Source organism: Bactrocera oleae, chromosome 4 (assembly GCF_042242935.1).
Source record: "Bactrocera oleae isolate idBacOlea1 chromosome 4, idBacOlea1, whole genome shotgun sequence".
Taxonomy (NCBI): Eukaryota; Metazoa; Arthropoda; class Insecta; order Diptera; family Tephritidae; genus Bactrocera; species Bactrocera oleae.
Window position 1 is genome coordinate 10,465,438 of NC_091538.1, and position 20,783 is coordinate 10,486,220.

Genomic DNA, 20,783 nt, shown 5'->3' on the forward strand with positions numbered 1-20,783 from the left:
GCAGATATGAATCTTGCGGTGGGGTCTTTCTTGCATTATCTGATAAACCTCACTACAGACATATACACGTATATATTTTTTACACCATCAGAAAGTAGCGGTTTTAATGAAGAAAAAGCCTTCCGACAAATATTTTGATTTCGATTGAAAATTAGGTGCACTTTTCCGATATTAAGTCCAAAAATGGGTGAAAAAAAAATTTAAATAAAAAAAAATATAAAATAAAATTTCGTGAAAGAAATTTTTTTTCTTAAATATTAAAATAAAAAACCAAACACTGTTATTTGTATTTTTCAAATATATTGTTAGGTTATGTGAAAAAAGTTTGTATATAAGTATAAAAGTTAAAGAACTATTCATTACCCACAATATATATATAACTTCCATAGGACTTGTAGTTTGTCCGGAAATCGAGATAAACCGTTTATTGCCCTCAAAAACTCAGAAACCATCCACCCATTTACCTCTTGACCTCAAATCGCCGCTAAATTATTTTCCCTGTCATTTTTCTTATAGTATTCTCTTGCTTTTGCAATAAGTTGCAACGTGTTATTTATAGTTTTTTGTTTTTTGGTTTAAAAATTTGTCGACCTTACTCTATTAAGCCGTCTTAATATATAAAAGTTCTCACCGCAAGTTTCATCTGAGCAACTTACTTCACTGACATACGCTGAAACGAAAGGAATCAAAAGCAGTTTCTGCTCGCATGTTTTGGTAGCAGCTTTTTCTGCAGTCGCTTATTTGAATGTATTGTTATACGTATATTATTATTATTATTTATATTATTAACCCGACGACATACATCATCTTTGCAGGCACCCTTCGACTTCGACAAAATTTAATTAGCCGCCACACATAGAGGATCCTTATTTTTTCTTTGCTCTCTTCCTTTCTGTGGCTCTCTTGCAATGAATAGCGTTCTGGGAGTTATTATCTATCGCCGGTGTATAGTATAGAGTGACCCCTGCACAATAATATTAATATTTGGTTAGCTTAAACTTTTTCTTAGGCAGATCTGTCCTTGAAAATCCCAACATACACTCTGTGTACAAAGAGTCTCAGAACCACCACTTTACGTGCTGACTCAACTGGACTCATCTAACGCCCTTTCTTCAATACATACATAGCTCTTTTTTTCACTTCTCGTTAGATGACGTCGTTGACAATATCAAAGATACTTTACAGTTTAACGACAAAAACAACAATTTTGATTAGCGGATATGGATTCTTATCTATAGCTTTATTATTAGACGATAGTTCTATTCAATTATTGATAATTTTAATATTAAAAGACAAATTATGAAGGAATATTGAATGTTCAAAATAAATGAAAATATAATATTAATGTATTCGATAGTATATAGTATAGATAGTCATCGATATATTACTTTCTACTATCGATAAGCCCATTAATACTTTTGATGTGGATTTTTTCGTAATTTACTTTTGTAGTTAACGCTTTAAATGATATGGGAAAATTTGTTTCATTTGTTTTGTGGCATTCGAGGATTGCACAAAATAAAAAAAAATTATTCTGAAAGGAAATGGCATGCTCTATAAAAAAATATATAAAATATATAAAATAAAATAAATTAAATAAATAAACTAATAAAACATGAAACATGAAACAAAAACAATAAAAAAATATAAAATAAAATAAATAAATAAAAATTATAAATAATAAAAAATAAAATTAAATGAAGTAAAATAATAAAAATAAACAATATGAAAGAAATATAATAAAATAAAAAATTATAGTTTCATACACATTCCATAAAATAATAAAAATTAAAAAGCATTTAAAATAAAAATAACTGATATAAAAATATATAAAAAATATGATATAAAAATATATAAAAAAATAAATAAATAAAAATAAAAAAATTAAATAAATAAACAAAAATAAAATAATAATAAAGTTTAAAAAAACTAAAAAAAAAAATAATAGTAGTAGTACAATAGTAAAAAAAAACTCAAAAAAAAAATAAAAATTAAAGTATAAAAGAAATAAAATAAAAATAAAATAATCATAATTTCAAACATTTAGTAGTTCAAAATTGAATATCTTCAGAATGATTCATTGTAGTACTTGTATGACCAAATACACCAGATATTTTTGACAAGCGTTCAAATTCCAATTTTAGCCGAGTTGCAGCGTTCTTTTAACGCTCGGTTTTAAAAAGATACGAGCAGTACATCTTTGTAATGTAAATGTTTTAACCGAGTTAAAATATGCGATGTGGCAAAAACTGTAATTACCTTTTAAATAAACAAATAATAGTACTTTTGAAAAAATTTGCAATTGTAATGAAGATGCAAATTGCCAAGAGTCATGCGTGTTCGCCTGCTATTAATATTAAAGTTTGTATGTACACCCTGTACCATATGTGAATATGTTCTTCTTAAGTACTAATATATAACGCATTAAACTATTAAATACGAGTATATATTTTATAAATATATATACATATGTATATATCATTATATATATATGCATATACATATATGTATTTTACTATATTATATACATATTGGTATAAACTTTAATCCATCTAAACCTCACTTTTTTCATATAACCGATTTCTATGCGCATCTATCCCCAAAGTCGGTCTATTTTTCATAAAAAAACAGTTAAATCTTGCATACATATATGGTATACGAATAAAAACTGAAAAACAATCTAATATTGTTCCCACCTCTCTGCAACTTAATTAATAAAGTTTGCCGCAAAAATGCTAAAAATAATAAAATAGAATTTTGATAATGCAAAAATATTGAAACTGTGACGGAAGTTCAAAATTAAAACCACAAACACACACACCCGCTAGGCGCAGCGCAACTAAGCGCGAATAGCCGCAGTTATAACCGCAGCATAGCGTAGTAAACAAAAATTCAAAACAAAACAAAACAAAAATAAAAGCAACATCTACTAAAATTACAGCAACAAAACTAAACAGTAGCAAAAAACAAACAACAAAACAGTTACAGTTACTACGGCGCTCCCGCTAACGATCGCAACCACCGCTTCCCAGCAGCCACATAACAACAATAGCAATAGAAAGAACAAAAACGAAACATTAAGTGTAATCCCAAAAGGCACACGAAATGGGCTGCAACACCAGTCAAGAGCTGAAGACAAAAGACGGCAATGCTGGCGGCGCTAATGGCGAGGGTGAGCTCAACGTTGTCACCACCGCCACCGCCACCGTCACCGCAACCAGCAATGGTGATGTTGGCGCTGTGAGTGTCGGCGAGCAGAATGGCAATTTGGTGGAGCAACCGAAGGCGAGCTGTGGCGGTGGCAGCGCTGGCAGTCAAAGCAGAAAGACAGCATCCGCAGCTACTGCCGTTTCAGCCAACTCCGCAGCCTCGGCAGGTTCGGCGGTCATGGCGACGTCAAACAATCTCACAAATCACTCGAAATCAAATTCAATTATAAGTAACGGTGAGGCTAATAAGCGCAGCGCCTCACGCGATGAGGGTGACGGTGGCATACTCGAGAAGGCGTTAGCGGCTGTGAAACAGCAATGCGATAAAGCGGAAATATCCGAGTTCAACGATATGAACGATTTGGGTGAATTGGGCGAAGACGAAGGTGAGTAGTTGGTGCCATGCATACATACATACATACTTGTATATACTTAAGTACTTGTACGTTATCCTTTTGATTGTCTTTTTTCGCTTTTCGTTTTATTTTCGAAAACTTTTACTTTTTTATCTGCCTTATCTGCGCGTATTTCGTTTGCGCTGTGCTGTCTTGTGTCTTATGCCGAAGTGTTGTTATGTATCTCTATATTCACTTAATATGTATGCGCTTAACTGGCATTGCCCTACACGTTTAGTTTATAAGCTGCTCTCAGCGGCGCGCCCTTGATTCCCTGCTTTGTTGCACGCCGCCAGCCAAGTTGTCCTTTGCTTCCCTCCTAACCATACTAACAAGACGGCAAGTGCTCACGCACCAGTATTCGACTAAGTTATTGACGCTCTTGTGTTGCGCATTTTAAATAATCTTCGCCAGGTTCCTTCACTTCGTACGTTCGGTGAATTTGTTGTATCAATTTGTGTCTCGCCAACTTTGACTGCGCCAGTCAGCTGGCACCTGTACGAAGAGTACCTATATATATTTTTTTCCTACTCATTTCCACATTACCTTACAGCTAAAGTTTGCCGCTTTCTTACCTTTTGTCTATTTTACAGTTAAATGGTTGTTGCGAATTATTTGACAGCTGTCAGCTTTCTGATTGTCATTTTGTTGCTTTCTTAAGCCGAGGTCTAAATGTATTGTACACAATTCTCTATTCTAACGGGACACTAATGCGGAATTGAGTTTGTTAATCAAAAAGAAGTTATCGTATCGGAGTTCAAGGCAGTTATTCCCTGGTGTATTACAGAATTTCCGAAGCTGGTTTCGGTGGTACGAAGCTCAGTCATTTTTTAGTGTATAAAATAAAAATTCTGAACATGGGTTGGAGGATTATCAATTGGTGCTAACAGAGGTCAGTGAGCACCTACTACCTTATAATTGTCTTGAAAAGTATTTTAAAGGTAGTTTGATTGTAAAGAAAAGCCGAGCAAAGAATGCCTTAACATTTAGATTTTGAGTTCCTTATAAATCATTAATACTTTCGAATAGCTAACTTACACATACATATATGGATCAATAAAATGTTCTTATGTTTATTTTTGGAGCAGTAGGAAAATGGCGTTTTTCTCTTTCTCTAATTTTCGAAATTTCAATTTCTCTTCATGATAAACATTTAAGCTATGGTTTACTATAACGTATTTACGTGTATATAACCGGAGTTTTATTTTAATTCGCGTGTGCTCTAGAGAAGTAAAAATGTTATTTTTACTCAAGAGAGTCAATTAAATTAAAAAAGAATAGATGAATCAAATCGGGCCCCGCTCTTCGAAAAAAAGGTGTAACTTTATTTCAAGAAAAACAGTTAACTTGGGTTGTTCTTTCACGGGTTTTCAAGTTTTTCTATCAAGAATTTTATTTTGATCGGTCAGTTTGTATGGCTATATACTATGGTAGTACGAAAACAGCGGTTCCGATAAATGAGCAGGAATTTAGAGGGAAAAAATCGTGTGCTAAAACTCAGATCGATATCTCAAAAACTGAGCGACTTATTCGCTTATACACGGACGGACAGACAGATGGACATGGCACTTTTACTTACCGTTCCAAACATGATTTAGATCTTCGAAATACTCGTAACATAAAATCTGGTTCAATTCCGGTACTATAGAATCGGCTGTTGTTGGAATTTTGGCGAGTAGTTTGCTTATCCCCATGATAGATTCCATTATTAATACTAGAGTTACCTTTTAACGCAAATATTCTCTTTTAGTATTAAAATTTAAACATTAACCAACAAATGTGAGTGTTGGGTGTTAATAACATAAATACAATATATACATTTATTTTCCTTTCCTTTTTGTCTTCTTTCATTTCATTTGGATTTACTGTGCCTTCCTTCCATGACTACTGTCAACTGTACACTAAAAAAAAATAAATAAATAAAACACAATTGAATTGTAAATTTATGCGCGCATTGGCTTCCCTTCGCATCACCATCGCCATTTCCATTTGATTGCGTTTTTTTTCCATCAACTTTCGCCGCCCAACCACGAAGCCATGGTAATTACGCCACAAATTATTACTTTGCATATTTTTTCCGCTGACTCAGAAATCGCGAAAATTTTAACAACTCAATGAGTCCTAAATGGCTGCGGTTAGTGGAATGAACTGCGCTCACTGCGTGCTTCGTCAAGTTGTGATTGCTTTGGCTTGAGGTGATGAGAGAGTGGGTGTGGAGTAACTGCCGGTGGACGCTTGATACTTTGAGCCATTTCTGCAAGCTAATTAAGTTTTATTTGTTGTTATTGTCTTGTTTTGACACCCACAGGAGGGATACACATTTGTAAACATAATTCATTTGTGGATTGACCTCTTGGTTCACTGGCTGTCGGCTGGCTTGATTTGTTTCCCAGTTACCAAACTTTGCAAGGACTCTGGCGCGATAGCCTCTCATAAATTGTATTTATCGTTAGCTAATTCCGAGAATGTTCGTTCCTTGCATTGTTAATTATTTTGGTTGTGTATTATTAGATTGGGTAAATATTAGTTAGTACTTTCCAGTGAATTCCATATTTGCCTTTGGCAGGTCAAACAAATATTTTGACTGAATTTTGTTGGAATTTGTGCAAAAATTTGTCATGTATATCGAAAAAAAAATTGTGAAAAATAATTTCTTTACTGTTATATATGTAAATGAGCCACCGGAAATCTATTTTTTTCAGAGAATATAATTTGAAGTTGAAGAAAAAGAAAAGAAAAAAATTACAAACTATATATTTATTTGTGTTGGCTTTCCGCTTTAAGTTTTGGTAAAATTATCCATTATTATTACCATCTGTTGAAGGTTTTCTTTCTCATAATTGGTATAATACGATTTGGGTCAATTATGTACATCGCCATTTTGAAGTTAATTTGATAAAGCCACTCTCCTAGAAACACTCGTTCTTAATGGTAACAATCTCGGATAGTAGATTTTTACAAGCTTCTCTTGAGGTCAAAATTTCAATTGGGCCTTAAGAAACTCGTAGCAACCTTAACTGAAATCTCTGATAGCGCTGTTGGGTAGTTAACCGGTAATTTAACCGTTAGGTGGCTTGCAGGGATGATAGCCTCAAAATATTTTTTTATTCTTGGCTTGGTTGCGCGCTTGTGGTTTTAAACTCGTAAGTACAGCAAATTTTTAAAATAATATATAAATTATTATTGTAAATTTAATTATTTTTTACACTTGAATTAGGTGTTGAATGCGTTAGAAGGAATGTTGCGGAAATATTTACAATTACGTAAGAATTTCTAATGTTATGAAATGCCGGCTGCACATAACCTTAGTTCTTCAGCTAATGCTCTAAAAAGAATGTCTTCAGCAAGCAAAAAAAAAAAAAAGATTCATATTTGAAAGTTTCTTTGCGAAAATCGTCTTGGTCTTCTCGATAATTATCGAACCAACTTTGAAGCCAATGAGCTTAATTCACTGTTGTCTGCTTAGAAATCTAACTAACGTGTTAATAATCCTTCTATTATGCAAAATGCTGCTGCATAGTATGATTAATTTAGTTCGTTAAAACTTTAGAAGTGCAAGCATTAAAAAGCTCTTCGCGAAATTTGAGCTCTTATCATAGTTTTAGTTATTATATAATATAATCCGCGTACAATTTCATTTTCCCTTTTGCATTTGTATATCAAAGGCATCCTTTCTTTAAGTTCTTTTGTGCATAGATACACAAACATATACTTATATACATTACCCCTTTCGAAATATTAAGCTTTTGAATGATTTAATTAGCATACAAAGTGTCGCACTTATTTACGTCGTTATATCTCGGCCATTTGCAGCATTGTTTCTACTAAAAGGGGAAACTTTTGTTAATTTAACAATTACTTAATTATTTTTATTTATTTTGAATAGTTAAATATGTCGTTGGCGAAAGCTGAGCAAAAGTCTAAGCTAAAGCTCACTGACGTTTAAGAGTAATGCTTGTAAGAACTTTTAGCCAAACCATTGCAGACTGTGTGCATAATTTCAAGTAAAGTTTGTTTATACTTTTGTGTTTTCGAGAATATGATTCCGGTCTCTTGTAATATAATGATATTCGTGTGACCTTTTCGACAATTTAAATATTTTTTTTCGACAGTTCGTATGCTTTCAAGCTTGAAAAAGATGAAAATTTGGAAGACATAATTAAATATTAAACTACCATGTGGACCAAACTTAAGAATGATTCAATTTGGGTGTTGCCACATTATCACAATGTTTAAATAAATAAAATTTGGTAATATAGTCATTAAAACACTTGTTGTAAAATATATTATTGAAAAGGGTTACCACCTATTTTTAATTTAAAAATATAAATTTTAAAATAGATGAAACACTGTTAATCAAAATGAAGCGTTTCAAGAAAATATTTTGAGAAGTGCTGCCACCTGTTTAAATTTTTTCAACTACATTTTTAAAGTAGATGATGCACCGCAAATCAAAGTTAAGAGTTTTTAGAACATATTTTGAAAAGTGTTGCCATCTTTATACATCTTTATATAATCGTTGGGTTATTAATCTTTTTAATTAAATTTTTAAAATAGATGAAACACCGCAAATCCATGCGAAAAGTTTAAGAAAATATTATTGACAATTGTGGCCACCTGTTTACATTTGATCTATTAAATTTTTAAAATCTGTTTACTTATATTTGGTAATTAAATTTTTAAAATAAACAAAGCTACGCAAATCAAATTAAACATTTTAAAGAAAATATTATTAAGTAGGACTGCCACCTGTTTAAATTTTTTAAAATTAAATTTTTATAATAGAAAATAAAGGGCTTCAACTTATAAGGGTTTCAGAATTTTTTTTTTCAGATATTTTTGAGATAGGTTGCTCACTATTAAAAAAAATATTTACACAAATTTGTGAAATTAATTCAATTTGTCAATAATGATGTCAACTGAAAGGTAGAAAGTTTGAAAAATCAAAAATCAACAGAGAAATATTATAATATGACTGAGCAGAGAGTGTTGTCATTTTTTAAATTTTTTTATACACTTAAATTGATGAAATATAAGAAACAGTAAAAAAGTGGCATTAAACTAAATCAGTTTGAGAAATATTTCAGATGAAGATATGTTTGAGAAATTGATATTATCTTTTGACAATTTCTTCTAGTATAAAGAAAAGGACTGAAGTAAAATAAAGCTACTTTATTAATATTGTTAAAAAAACTTTACTTAATTTAGAAACAGTTTAGAAACTTTCTGTTCTTGCCCCCTCTCTTTAACTGACTTAAAAATTTTATATGAAATCGAATGCTGAATAATGTGCCTATTAACTAATTTCTTGGGTATAACACGTGCTTAGTTCTTCCCAAAAAGGAAATCATAACCCACCTAAAACTAAGCAAATAAGCTTATACTAATACACTTGCCTAAATAACCGGACATAACTGGCATTTTGAAGCAAATATTTAGCTTTATATATAAATAACATGCTAGTTACGTGGAAGTTGTATTTACCGTATTAATTAACGTAGTGGAAGTTAATCAGTCTAATGCATACTCAATCTCTGTTCCAAAATCGCCGTTGGCACACGTACCATTTATATTCATCACCCCTTCCCGCCATTGCTACGGTCGCGCCCTTCCCGATACTTACATTAAATTAACTTAATTTGGCGGCAATGCTTCATCGGCCACAAATGCCCAAGTACTTTTGCATTTAATTGAAATTTGAGTTGCTATGAACATACATATAATACTTATGTGTATATCTAGGTATATAGGTATATCAGGGCGCTTATTGAAATTGTGCACATTCCAAATTTTTTTAAGCAACCTTACTCATACTGCAGTTCGAAAACTTTTTATACCCGAGCGCAATGTGTTGCTTCCAAGCACTACAAGCCTCTTCGTTGACATAAAGCTTGTTCATTGTACAGCGGCATAGTGTTCGTGGATCATTAACATATAGCCGAGAGAGGCCCGTTTACGTGCTGTGTTAACTTGACTTGACAATTCATTAAATTTTTATATTGAAGATGAGGAACTCTTAATTCTTTCGAAACAAGCAATATATTTTAACAAAGTTATTAGCTAAGTCTGGAAACATTAAACACTTTTCGAATCTGAGAAAATACTTGATATACACATTGCTCTACTCTACCATCATTGGTTAAAGCATTCATTGTGTATCTAAAATTATTGTAACAGTATAGACTTCGATTTTTGATCTATTGTTAGCGACAGCAATATTCGTTTATAGCGCTCGTCTAACTTTCCAATAAAAATTTTCTGTAAAATAACGATTTTATTAAAATAAATATAATTCAAAGCTTCGCTAGCCTAACTCTACACTTTGTGAACATATTATCCAATCGGGCCACTATGACATACATATAGCTGCCATACAAAATATCAAGATTTCCAAAAAAAACTTTTTTTCTGATTAGGTAAACTTAATTCGGCGTGAGAGTTGTTTATATAAAATAACGTGGCTAATAAGAAATATCAAAACTTTTAGCTTTGACCGGTTACGTTTTCTAATTTAGTTGTACATATAGTTGCCATAAGAAATGCACTCGTGAAGGGCATTACCGCTTCAAAGCAGCCGAAGTTAAAGTTGTTTCTTGCTTTGTATTGAGTACATCTCACATTGTTTCAGAATTGATAAAAATAAGGGATAATCATTAAGCCTGATTGCAAGAAACGGTTTCTGCCGTAACTCGGCTGCCCTTTACGCGTTCGTTTTAATTCTCTTCGCTTGTTTTTCCGCATTTTTTACACATTGTTGGCTCCAAAAGGCGTTGACAATCGACAATGTTGGCTGGGCATACAGGCTTTTGCTTTTGTTTTTGTTAATTTTTTTTCCCTTTTTCACAGAGAGCTTTTAGTCTAGTATTTAATTAAAATTATGGAAATATGCTGTGAAAACTACAGACATATATTAATATATATAAATATATATTGACATATATCTGTATAGATAAGGGGATCAGTGCTTGGAAATATATTTGTAGAAATGCAAATGTATAGATAAAATATATACAAAAATATAGTTAAAGATCTACATATATTCAAATACATAAAACATTTTGCTATTCAAATGAAAACCTAGAATGGCGTACAAATTAACATATAAACAAATATATAGACATCAAATCTAAAAGCATATTAATGTAAATATGTGTGTAAGCGCATTTGACGCTGTTCGTATGTGCTTTCGGCGCTGTCAAGTGTTAACTGAGAATTCCCGAAAATCAAATGCATAGTTTAGGGCGCTTGTCCCTCGACAAACTGACAACAGCTGCAGGGTAACGAAAATTATTTGTGTAGCAGGTGGGTGCACAGCAACAAATATACATATGTATGTATTATTTGGATGTATGCATATATACATATATATACAAATATTGTCTGTGGTTGGGTTTAAGGTTGTGCATGACACACATACTCGTATGTGTTGTTGCGTGTGTTTACTTAGGGATTATCTCTTTGTTATTTTTGGTTTTAGCATTATTATCGCACTTTGGTGACTTAATTTTTCATTTATCTCGCATATGTGCAGCTGTTCGAAAACATAAATATTTAAATAAGTAAAATAAACAAGCTAAAGCGGTAATTCAATGATAATCGAACGACAACAAAAGCAACTAGGGGCTAATTATATAATATTACGAAGGACAAATGAAATCAAAAACAACAAAAGATGTTAACTTTGACTGCAACGAAGCTAGAATATCCTTCACAAATGAATTTTTTGTTGCATAGAGGATATAGCGTCATTTTTATTTTCATTCTGATAGGTCAGTTTGTATGGAAACTATATGTTATAGTACTCCGAACTGAACAATTTGTTCGGATATTGTGGCGCTGGCTTGGGCAATAATCCGTGACAAATTTCGTAAAGCTATCTTGTCTAATAAAAAAGTTTTCCATAGAAGAACATGATTTTGAGTAGCCACTTTGTATGACAGCTATATGCTATAGAGGTCCGATATAAAGAATATTTTCGAAAATTTTAGCGTTGCTTTGGACAACAATTTGTGCCAAATTTCGTGCAGATATTTTGTATAATAAAAAAGTTTTCCATAGATGAACCTGATTTTGAGCAGCCAGTTGGATGACAGCTATATGTTATAGTGGTTCGATATTCTACATTTTGTTTTTATCAATTAAAACATTCCAGTTTTATCATCGTTTTTAATTTAAAATATGCATTAAGCGATTCTAAGCTCAATGCTTTATTCCACTACAGTGCCAATGAAAAGTATTCACACCAAACAACATTGAAAAAGGAATTTCAGATAAATTATTAAAATGCCACAATGCATACAAGCAATAAATTCTAACTCTAATACAGTCGAGCATAATTCACGAGCAAGCAAATTTATTAACGCCTTTAAATTCACTACAACAACATAAAATAACAAACCTAACTGAATAACAATAAAAACAACAGCAACAGCACGTGGCAGTTGACAAAGTTATTTTGGTTTGCTAGGCATTTTTGGAGAATGTCAAACATTTCCGGCCGACGTGTCAACAACAAAATGCAACAAAAACAACAACAACAGCAGCAGCAGCAATAACAATAGCACTACATATGCCATGGGTTGGAATTAAGTTTTCACCGAAGAAACCAAAGTGTTGTTGCGCCTAGTCAAATTGCGTCAAGAAATTTATGGCTTTTGGTTACACACCGAGATATTTGGTGTTTTGTATTTCGCATTTTGTACATTTGCCAAGTAATGACCATAAAAATCAAACAGAAAAAGCAGCAACAAAAACAAGCCAGTGTTATTAAAGTAACGAAATGCTTGGCACATCGATATATTTGCTACTGTATATTGATATATTAGGGTGTGCCAAAAAAAAAATCATTTATTGAATTTATTAGTTGAAATGAACTTTTATACGGAAATAAAAAAATTTTATATATAAAAAAATGCCATTGATAGTTTTTTTAGAAAACTATGTGCTTCGCAACAATCTGCATAAACGGTTCAAAAGTTATGGTATCTCTAATCAATACATATTTTTTTACATATTTTTTATATAGTATACTTTGAGCGCTTACCAACACCTCTTAAAATTAAGCTAAAACTTGTTCTTTGCAGGGATATTTTCAAACCCTGAACAGGGTATATAAAGTTTACCAAGAAATTTGTAACACATAGAAGGTAACGTCGTAGATCCTTTAAAAATAAATATATACAAGTATATACCATATATGTACGATCAGCGTGACAACTGAGTATATTTTGGCATATCCGTCTATGTCTCGGTCTGTCTGTATATACTCGAACTAGTCCCTCAGTTCTTGAGATATCAATCTGAAATTTTGAACAGGTAATTTTCTCCCCAAGAAGCTGCTCATTTGTCGGAACAACCGATATCAGACTACTGTATCATATAGCTGCCATACAAAATGACCTATAAAGTTCAAGTCCTTGTATGAAAAACTCTTTTATTTTTTAAGATATCTTCATGGAACTTGGCATAGTTTATTAACCAAGATATTTCCATAATCTCCTCAGAAATTTTTCAGTTTGTAGTTTTTCATTTGACAAGATATTTTTAACAACTTTTGCAGATATTTTTATCTGAAGTATGGCATGGCTTATTTTCCAGAGCACTTTACCAAAATAGCATATAGCTGCCATACAAATTAACCGATAATAATCAAATCCTTAAAGTTAATGTTTCTTTTTGTTTTGTCTGTATATAAGTTAGTTTTAAACCATAAATTCGATAAGTTAGTTTTTGGCTCAGCCAAATATACATATACACATATCTATATACTTGTATATGTGTACATATTGCTTTCAGTTTGCATTAAAGTGCACGAAATAGCAATTGAAGAACTAAAAGCAGAAGAAGAAGAATTGCTGAGAGTATTCTCGTATTAACACTAAAGAAAACACGTCGTTTTTATATGTTCGTAGTTACAAAAATACATACAAACATAGATATATGTAAGTAAACAAAAATTATTACTTTTTACACACTTTGTAACCCTAAACTAACGGCAGAAAACTTGGCACACAAAGGCGTCGGCAAGCGGACAAGCCAAATGTGTATGCACTATACAAACAATATGTAGGTATATTTATATACAAGTATATTGTACATAAATACATACATATAAAATATGTACTAAAATAAAATATATATGCCGAAACAGTAAGTAAGTCATGCCAACAACAATAAGCCATAAAAAAATTGAAGTGTCTAAAAACAATGAAGAAATGGGTGAGTCGTTAACCTTTAAATATTTGTTTAAGTGTCGAAGCCCAGCAGTGAAATATATGCCTACATTCTGTGTCAATAAATATCGCTATGAGTTCACTTTTGTGGCATGAAAAATTACAACGACTTTAATATAAATTACAAACTTAAATTTCAATTGGTGTGAACTGAGGAGTGCCCCTAAGAAGGTCTGATTATTATTCGGAGAAATTAAGTTCCATTAATTATGTAAAGCCACAGTTCACATCATCAAGTCAGTGTCGGAGCTTCCTAATTCCCGAACGTTGAATGAATATTTCCATCGACACTTTTGAAAATAGCTCTAATGCTTTATACATGCTTCGCTGGTGTTATTTTGTAGAGCTGTGTTGAACCGGTACAATATGGAATCAAAGATAACTTACAAACCACTAATGAACGCTAAATTTGACGGTAAAACTTTTAGTCTAAAGCTTTTAGTTAAATGGTATTTAAACTACCATACAACAGCAACCATACAACCATAGTTAAACAGTTCGCAGTCTTTTCAAAAAACGCTCTGCAAAGTACCGAAACTCATCTCGATAATTGCCATATTAAATTATTACATAAAGTTTTTGATCGTTTCCCGATGTTCTGACAATATTTATGTTCTTCTTCAATATTCGCTTATCCTCCTTAATCAACTTATTTTAAGAATATTATTAATATCCGCATATTCTATGATTTTTTTGAGTATAATCTCTGTTATCTTACTTAACCTCAATTTCTGCACTAATTTTTGGTTCAAGACTTAAAGTCAACTGACAATTGGTGGATCATAAAAGTCACGTCAAAACGTTTCGTTCTTGAGAGCCTATACTTTAGTGGGAGATACAGGAAATGATGAAGATGAAGTGTCCCGTTCTCCATATTTTCAAAAAACGTCCGACAGCACAGTTTTTTATTAGGCGAAATTAGACTTAAACCACGTCCTCTTTTCATAGAATATCAATTGTATTTCTGTCATATGATCCTAATTTCTGCACCAATTTTTGGTTCAAAACTTAAAGTCAACTGACAATTGGTGGATCGTAAAGACAATGCCGAATGTTTCTTGGCATTTCATGAGAAGCTCACACATGACAGAAATCTATTTGTAGGTACTTGCCGAGAAGCGAAGTCTTTTAGAAATGTCTACCTTTTAGAATTGACCGGAATTGAACTAGTTATACAATAATTTACCCCACAAAGCAACATCGGCAATCCTGAATACTTACACTTAGAAAGATGAAATTTCTATTTATCAAAGTTCAAACTAATTGTCAAAATGAGAGTTGTTCAATGTGGAATTAAATTGATCAACTATTACCTACTGGTATATTAAAAGTTCACTCTCTAACGCAGGAATTTTATGTCAGCCATTTGTTAACTTTTCAAAACAAAAAAACTAAAATCGGTTTTTTTTGTTTTTCTATATTTTCTAGTTTAAGAGCGAAAAGCGCGCTGTAAGCAAAAACCACAAAACCAAATTGACAGTCAACAGCATGCGCTATTGATTGGCTCTCCGCTCAGCTAATTTGCACTGACATTCACATTGCACTGTTCACACACTCGCACACACATCTTAGTCGGATCAATTCGCTAAAACTTTTCTTTATCATCGAAGAACATAAAGTATCTGCTTCTTTGTTTGCGCTCCACTTGCAGCAGCGAGTAAGTTGAATTTGAAATTTTAATCCTCCACTTAGATGCCACGAGAAAGAGAGTCTGCTTTTATTTTTGTAGTGCTTTGCTGCCTCGAAAAAAGAATAACGCGAGAATTTATTAAACTGGGACAAAGTCCGAATCGCAAACGAGAGGAGCAGAAGCTTATGCGAGTGCAAACAAACTGCTGCAAACAAGTGCTTACCATACATACATCTATGGAGCATAAGTCTTGCTGTTCGCCCTGTTGGGGCGCAGTGGCACTTGTGTTCTTTACTACCTTTTAAGAATATGGAATTGGCATTTAATTTTACCTTTATCGACAATAAAATATAGCCAATGTGCCAAGTGAGTTGCAGCAAGTAATATGGAGATAACTGTTTAATATTTCAAGCTGTAAGCGACTGCAGCAGCAGATGAACTCACTCTTGTGTGAAGGTGAGCAGAAAATAAAGTGGATGAAGTAGAGTCGCACAGATGAGTCACTACTTAATAGGAACGTGTTACATCTATTTACATAGATAAAAATTAGGGTGGGACATAATAGAACTTAATGATAGGTTAAAATGAACTTATATGTATATGTATGTATATAAACTTATAGGGAAATAGAAGTATCATTGCAAAGCAGAATGTTTAGTTTAACTGTCGGTGAGCCTTTATACCAAGTTTCTCATCTAAATAACACGTACAAAATCTGTTTTTCATTACCATAACTTTTGCACTACTTAGGAATTGGAAAAGTCGATATTTATGTTTGGTGAAACGTTGGAGACCCTATAAAATAAATATATATAAATGGTGTGCATGACAAGCTGAGTCGATTTAGCCACGTCCATTCGTCCGTCCGTCTGTATATATGCGAACTAGTCTCTCCGTTTTTGAGATATCGTTTTGAAATTTTGCACGCGTGCTTTTCTCTCCAAGAGGCTGCTCGTTTTTTTGGAACCGCCGATGTCGGACTACTATAGCATATAGTTGCCATACAAACTGAGTAATCGGAATAAAGTGCTTGCATGGATAGCTTTTACATTTTACGAGATATTTTCAAGAAATTTATAAACATAGAAGAACACCAAATTTTTTATGAAAAAAACTGAATATTTTTCGATCTCCGATGGCGCTTAAAAAGGTCATCCACTGCTGCAGTGGCGAACTTTTACTTGGATTAAACCTAAAAAAATTCTCTAGAAAATATTAAGGGAAAAGTTGAATTTTACCCAAAATATTGGTCGTTTTTGGAATGCCCATCATTCGATTTTTGATCAAATCAAAATACTGTTAGGTTATTTTATGGAGAACTACATATATGAGCGACATGTATCTATATCTATATCTATATCTATATTTATAATTATATCCCCTTCTATACCTATATCTATATCTATATCTATATCTATATCTATATTTATAATTATATCCCCTTCTATATCTATATCTATATCTATATCTATATCTATATCTATATCTATATCTATATCTATATCTATATCTATATCTATATCTATATCTATATCTATATCTATATCTATATCTATATCTATATCTATATCTATATCTATATCTATATCTATATCTATATCTATATCTATATCTATATCTATATCTATATCTATATCTATATCTATATCTATATCTATATCTATATCTATATCTATATCTATATCTATATCTATATCTATATCTATATCTATATCTATATCTATATCTATATCTATATCTATATCTATATCTATATCTCCAATAAAAAGAAAATAAATTTGCATTTACCGCTTGAACCAATAAATTATTCGTTTAATTACTTTGCGTGGAGATATTTCAAATATTCTACATACCAAATGGCAAACCCCGCTTCTGCCGATCACACCCTAGAATGTTGTAAATCTCATTTAATTTAAGCTGCTTTCATATAACGAAATCCGCTTTTAAATAATTTATGCGCACAATAAAAATTGCGAATCGCATTAACAGCCCTCGAAATGGTTTCGGGTTTTGTAGGAGAAGGGGACTACATAAGCCTTTGTATTTACTTCATCACGTTTAGACTTCTATTCATTTAAGTTACACGCACAGTGGTTTTGTGGAGTTTTAAAATCCGACAGGCGTTAAAAATATGCCTGAAAAGACCCAAAAGTTGTATAATAATATGGCGCGCTCTCCCTATACGAATACATACGAACATCTGTTAACACGAGCAAATAAAAGTAGCGGCAGTAATCAACCAATAAGTTGGCAAACAACGCAAAGACAATAACAAAGTTAATTGTAAGCATAAAATTTTGGGGCGTGCTAATGCGCCTATATGTATGCTATGGCACAAAGGATTGCCGCTTAAGGCAGTGTCACGAATCCAGGCAGCCGGACTCAGCTGTTTGGGTTCGGTGCGACTCATTAAATAAATTTTGAAATCGTTAATAGTGCGAAGTGCGTGCCTAACGGTTTTTGGTTGCCCACCACATATAACTACAACATATCAATTGTGTATGTGTATGTTTGTGCGAATGACAGCTAAATTATTTAAGTGTGTGTAAATGATCAGCGAAACATGTGTATGTATGTCACACATATATGTCGGAATTTACTTGCTTACAAATGTATAAAATGATAGCTTTCGCGACCGAAAATTAATTAAAGCCCAAATGGAAGCAAAACAATAAACGAAAAATAGCTGGCGCGGCGCCTCCTGACTGAGCGTTTTGGCACGTGGCGTGTTCGGGAAGCGGCAATTGTCAACAAGAATATGTAAAAAATTTGCAAATATTTGTCATAAATAATCACGTTAATAAAAATTTATGCGTGCATGTATAGAAATACATGTTTGTATGTATGTGTGTGGGCAATAAATAATAACATAAATGCGTAGAGCCATGCAAATGAAGAAAAAGTGGCAGTAATGACGAAGGTAGACATGCAAATGCGTAAAAGAAAGTGAGTACAGGATACTATCAGCTATTATGAACAACTTTAAACCCAGTTAGCGTAACAAGAAATACTTTACTGGGTCAACTGTCGACAGTGCCTATCATTTACATTTCTTTGTAATGTGGTAATGTATTAGGGTGCTTCAAAATTTTTTTTAAGAATAATATATTTTTTTTGTCACCTCTTACTCTCTCAAGTTATTATATTTGTATTCTATTCCAAATTGTGTGAATATATCTTTTCAAATAAACAAGTTTTTCAAACAAAGGCTTGATGCTGATCGGTTAGTTTCTATGACAGCTATATGCTATAGTGTTCCGATCTGAATAGCTTGTTCGAAGATTGTAGCGTTGCCTTGAGCAAGAATCCATGCCAATATATCGTGAAGAAATCTCATCAAATAAAAAAGTTTTCATACAGGGACTTGCTTTTGACCGATCTGTTTGTAGGATAGCTATACGCTATTGTTGTCCGATTCAAAAAATATATTCGAAGATTGTGGCTTTGCTTTAGATAATAATCCACGCTGAATTTTTGAAGATATCTTGTCCAATAAAAAGGTTTTACATATAGGGACTTGATTTTGATCGATAAGTTTGTATGGCAGCTATATGCTATAGTGGTCCGATGTCAGCGAGTCCGACATAGGAACAGTTTCTTGTGGAGAAAAGGTTGTGTGCAAAATTTCAGATCAATATCTCGGAAACTGAGGGGTTAGCTTGCGTATATACAGATGGATGAACATACAGCCGAACTTGGCCGGACTTGGTTATATATATACTATATGGAGTCTCCAACTTCAAGCAGTTTGTCATCGCTTTACTTTGTGAGACGGTCAAAAAATTTTCAAAACACTTGGTATCTATGAATTAAGACAGAAGGCAATACATATTATGACAGTTTTGTCTCGTTACTTATTTTTGGAGAACCTTTGACAGATAATTACATTAGTTCATAACAACATGATGACTCAAAGCTCCGAAAGTTGGAGAGTTCGCTTCGTAGCGTAGCTGTCCCGACGTCATTATTTATAGTATGATGTGATCTAGAAATGTACGGAAATATGCTTATATCTGTCTGTAGCTTACTTAATTTCCAACGGTTCAAATAGATAAGAAGTGGAAGCAATCTTTTCTCGAAGCACCGCCATAAATATTTCAAAAATCTATAAGATGGCGTCTGATGTGGCAGCTCTTGAATTTTTCGATAGAAGTATTTCATTCGGTCTTGAAAGTTTTCCAAGAGTTATTCATGAAAAATTGCATCGAAAGATCGTCTAAAAATAGAAGATTGAAAAAGATAAGAGCAAGCTAGAAGCCTTTAAGGCGAAACTTCTACGGAACTCAAAAGAGAAGTAGGAAAGATCACGTGTGTTCAGAGAAGAGAAGAGAACAGCTTAAAAGGTTTTCTTCACAAAATGTGCAACTGAAATGTAGACTGGGTTATTCTTAAACATCTAAAAATAAACTTTTCGCTTATTTTTATACAAATAAGGAAATTTTTAATAAAAATGTGCGCATGTATATGTGCTCAGTGGACTGTCAAAACAAATGAGAAATGTGCTTTTAAAGCGCATATATATAGAAGAACAACAACAAGCCATAATCACGCTACATACAACTCCTCGCATGTATCTCCGCAACTAACTAGCTACACGAAGCAGCATCTTCGGTACTTTCAGCAGCCTAACACTTTAGTCCACAACCTCTATTTAGTGATTGCTGTGATTCGCTGGCGAATGCGCTTAGGAAATGGACATGATAAATTGACATTTGCGGCCAGAAACCTTTTATTGTCCAAAGAGAAAAACACGAACGCCTACAAAGCGGGTGTGTAAGAAAAACAAACGATGTACACACCGGCATCTGAGCTGCAGGAGGATGTAAGTGCGAGGAATAATGACAGGCGACCGTTATGTAGCCGGAAAAAGTGCTGCTGCGTCTCGGCTTTCACAACTTGTGCAATTATTTTTTTATTTTTCGCGATACTCATCTGTGTTTATGGAATTTGTGTTCGAATACTATATTGTTGTTCACGCTCATGCTATAATCTATATTTGCTGGTTTCAATCGCACTTTTTTTACACGGTTAGGTAATATGACGCCAGACGCCACTGTGCCATTGTTGTTAGCCATCAAGAGCATATAAAGCGTACATTTCACCGTTATTTATTTATTTATGCCGCTTTTTGGTCGAAAATAACTTGCTTATTTTTATATAGTCCAAACCTATATATAAATATGTGTGCTCGGTTTTTACAGCTGACTTTGTCAGAAATGCCATAATTTTTCTCATGATTGTGAATTTATTGTTCCACATTTTCATGCTCAATTCGTAGCAGGGTGTCTATTTGAATTTACGCTTTATTTATTTGCGA

The 20,783-nt window shown here is 32.8% G+C and overlaps 1 protein-coding gene across 1 annotated transcript in view; it reads left to right on the top strand.

Annotated features, from left to right (window-relative positions):
* The first annotated feature begins 2,605 nt into the window (after positions 1-2,605).
* igl (igloo) overlaps positions 2,606-20,783 on the top strand; it is a 163,185-nt gene continuing 145,007 nt past the window's right edge. Inside the window, exon 1 of the mRNA XM_036375115.2 lies at positions 2,606-3,595. Within this exon, the coding sequence (XP_036231008.2) occupies positions 3,106-3,595 (490 nt within the window). The 5' untranslated portion in view covers positions 2,606-3,105. The remainder of the gene's footprint in view (positions 3,596-20,783) is intronic.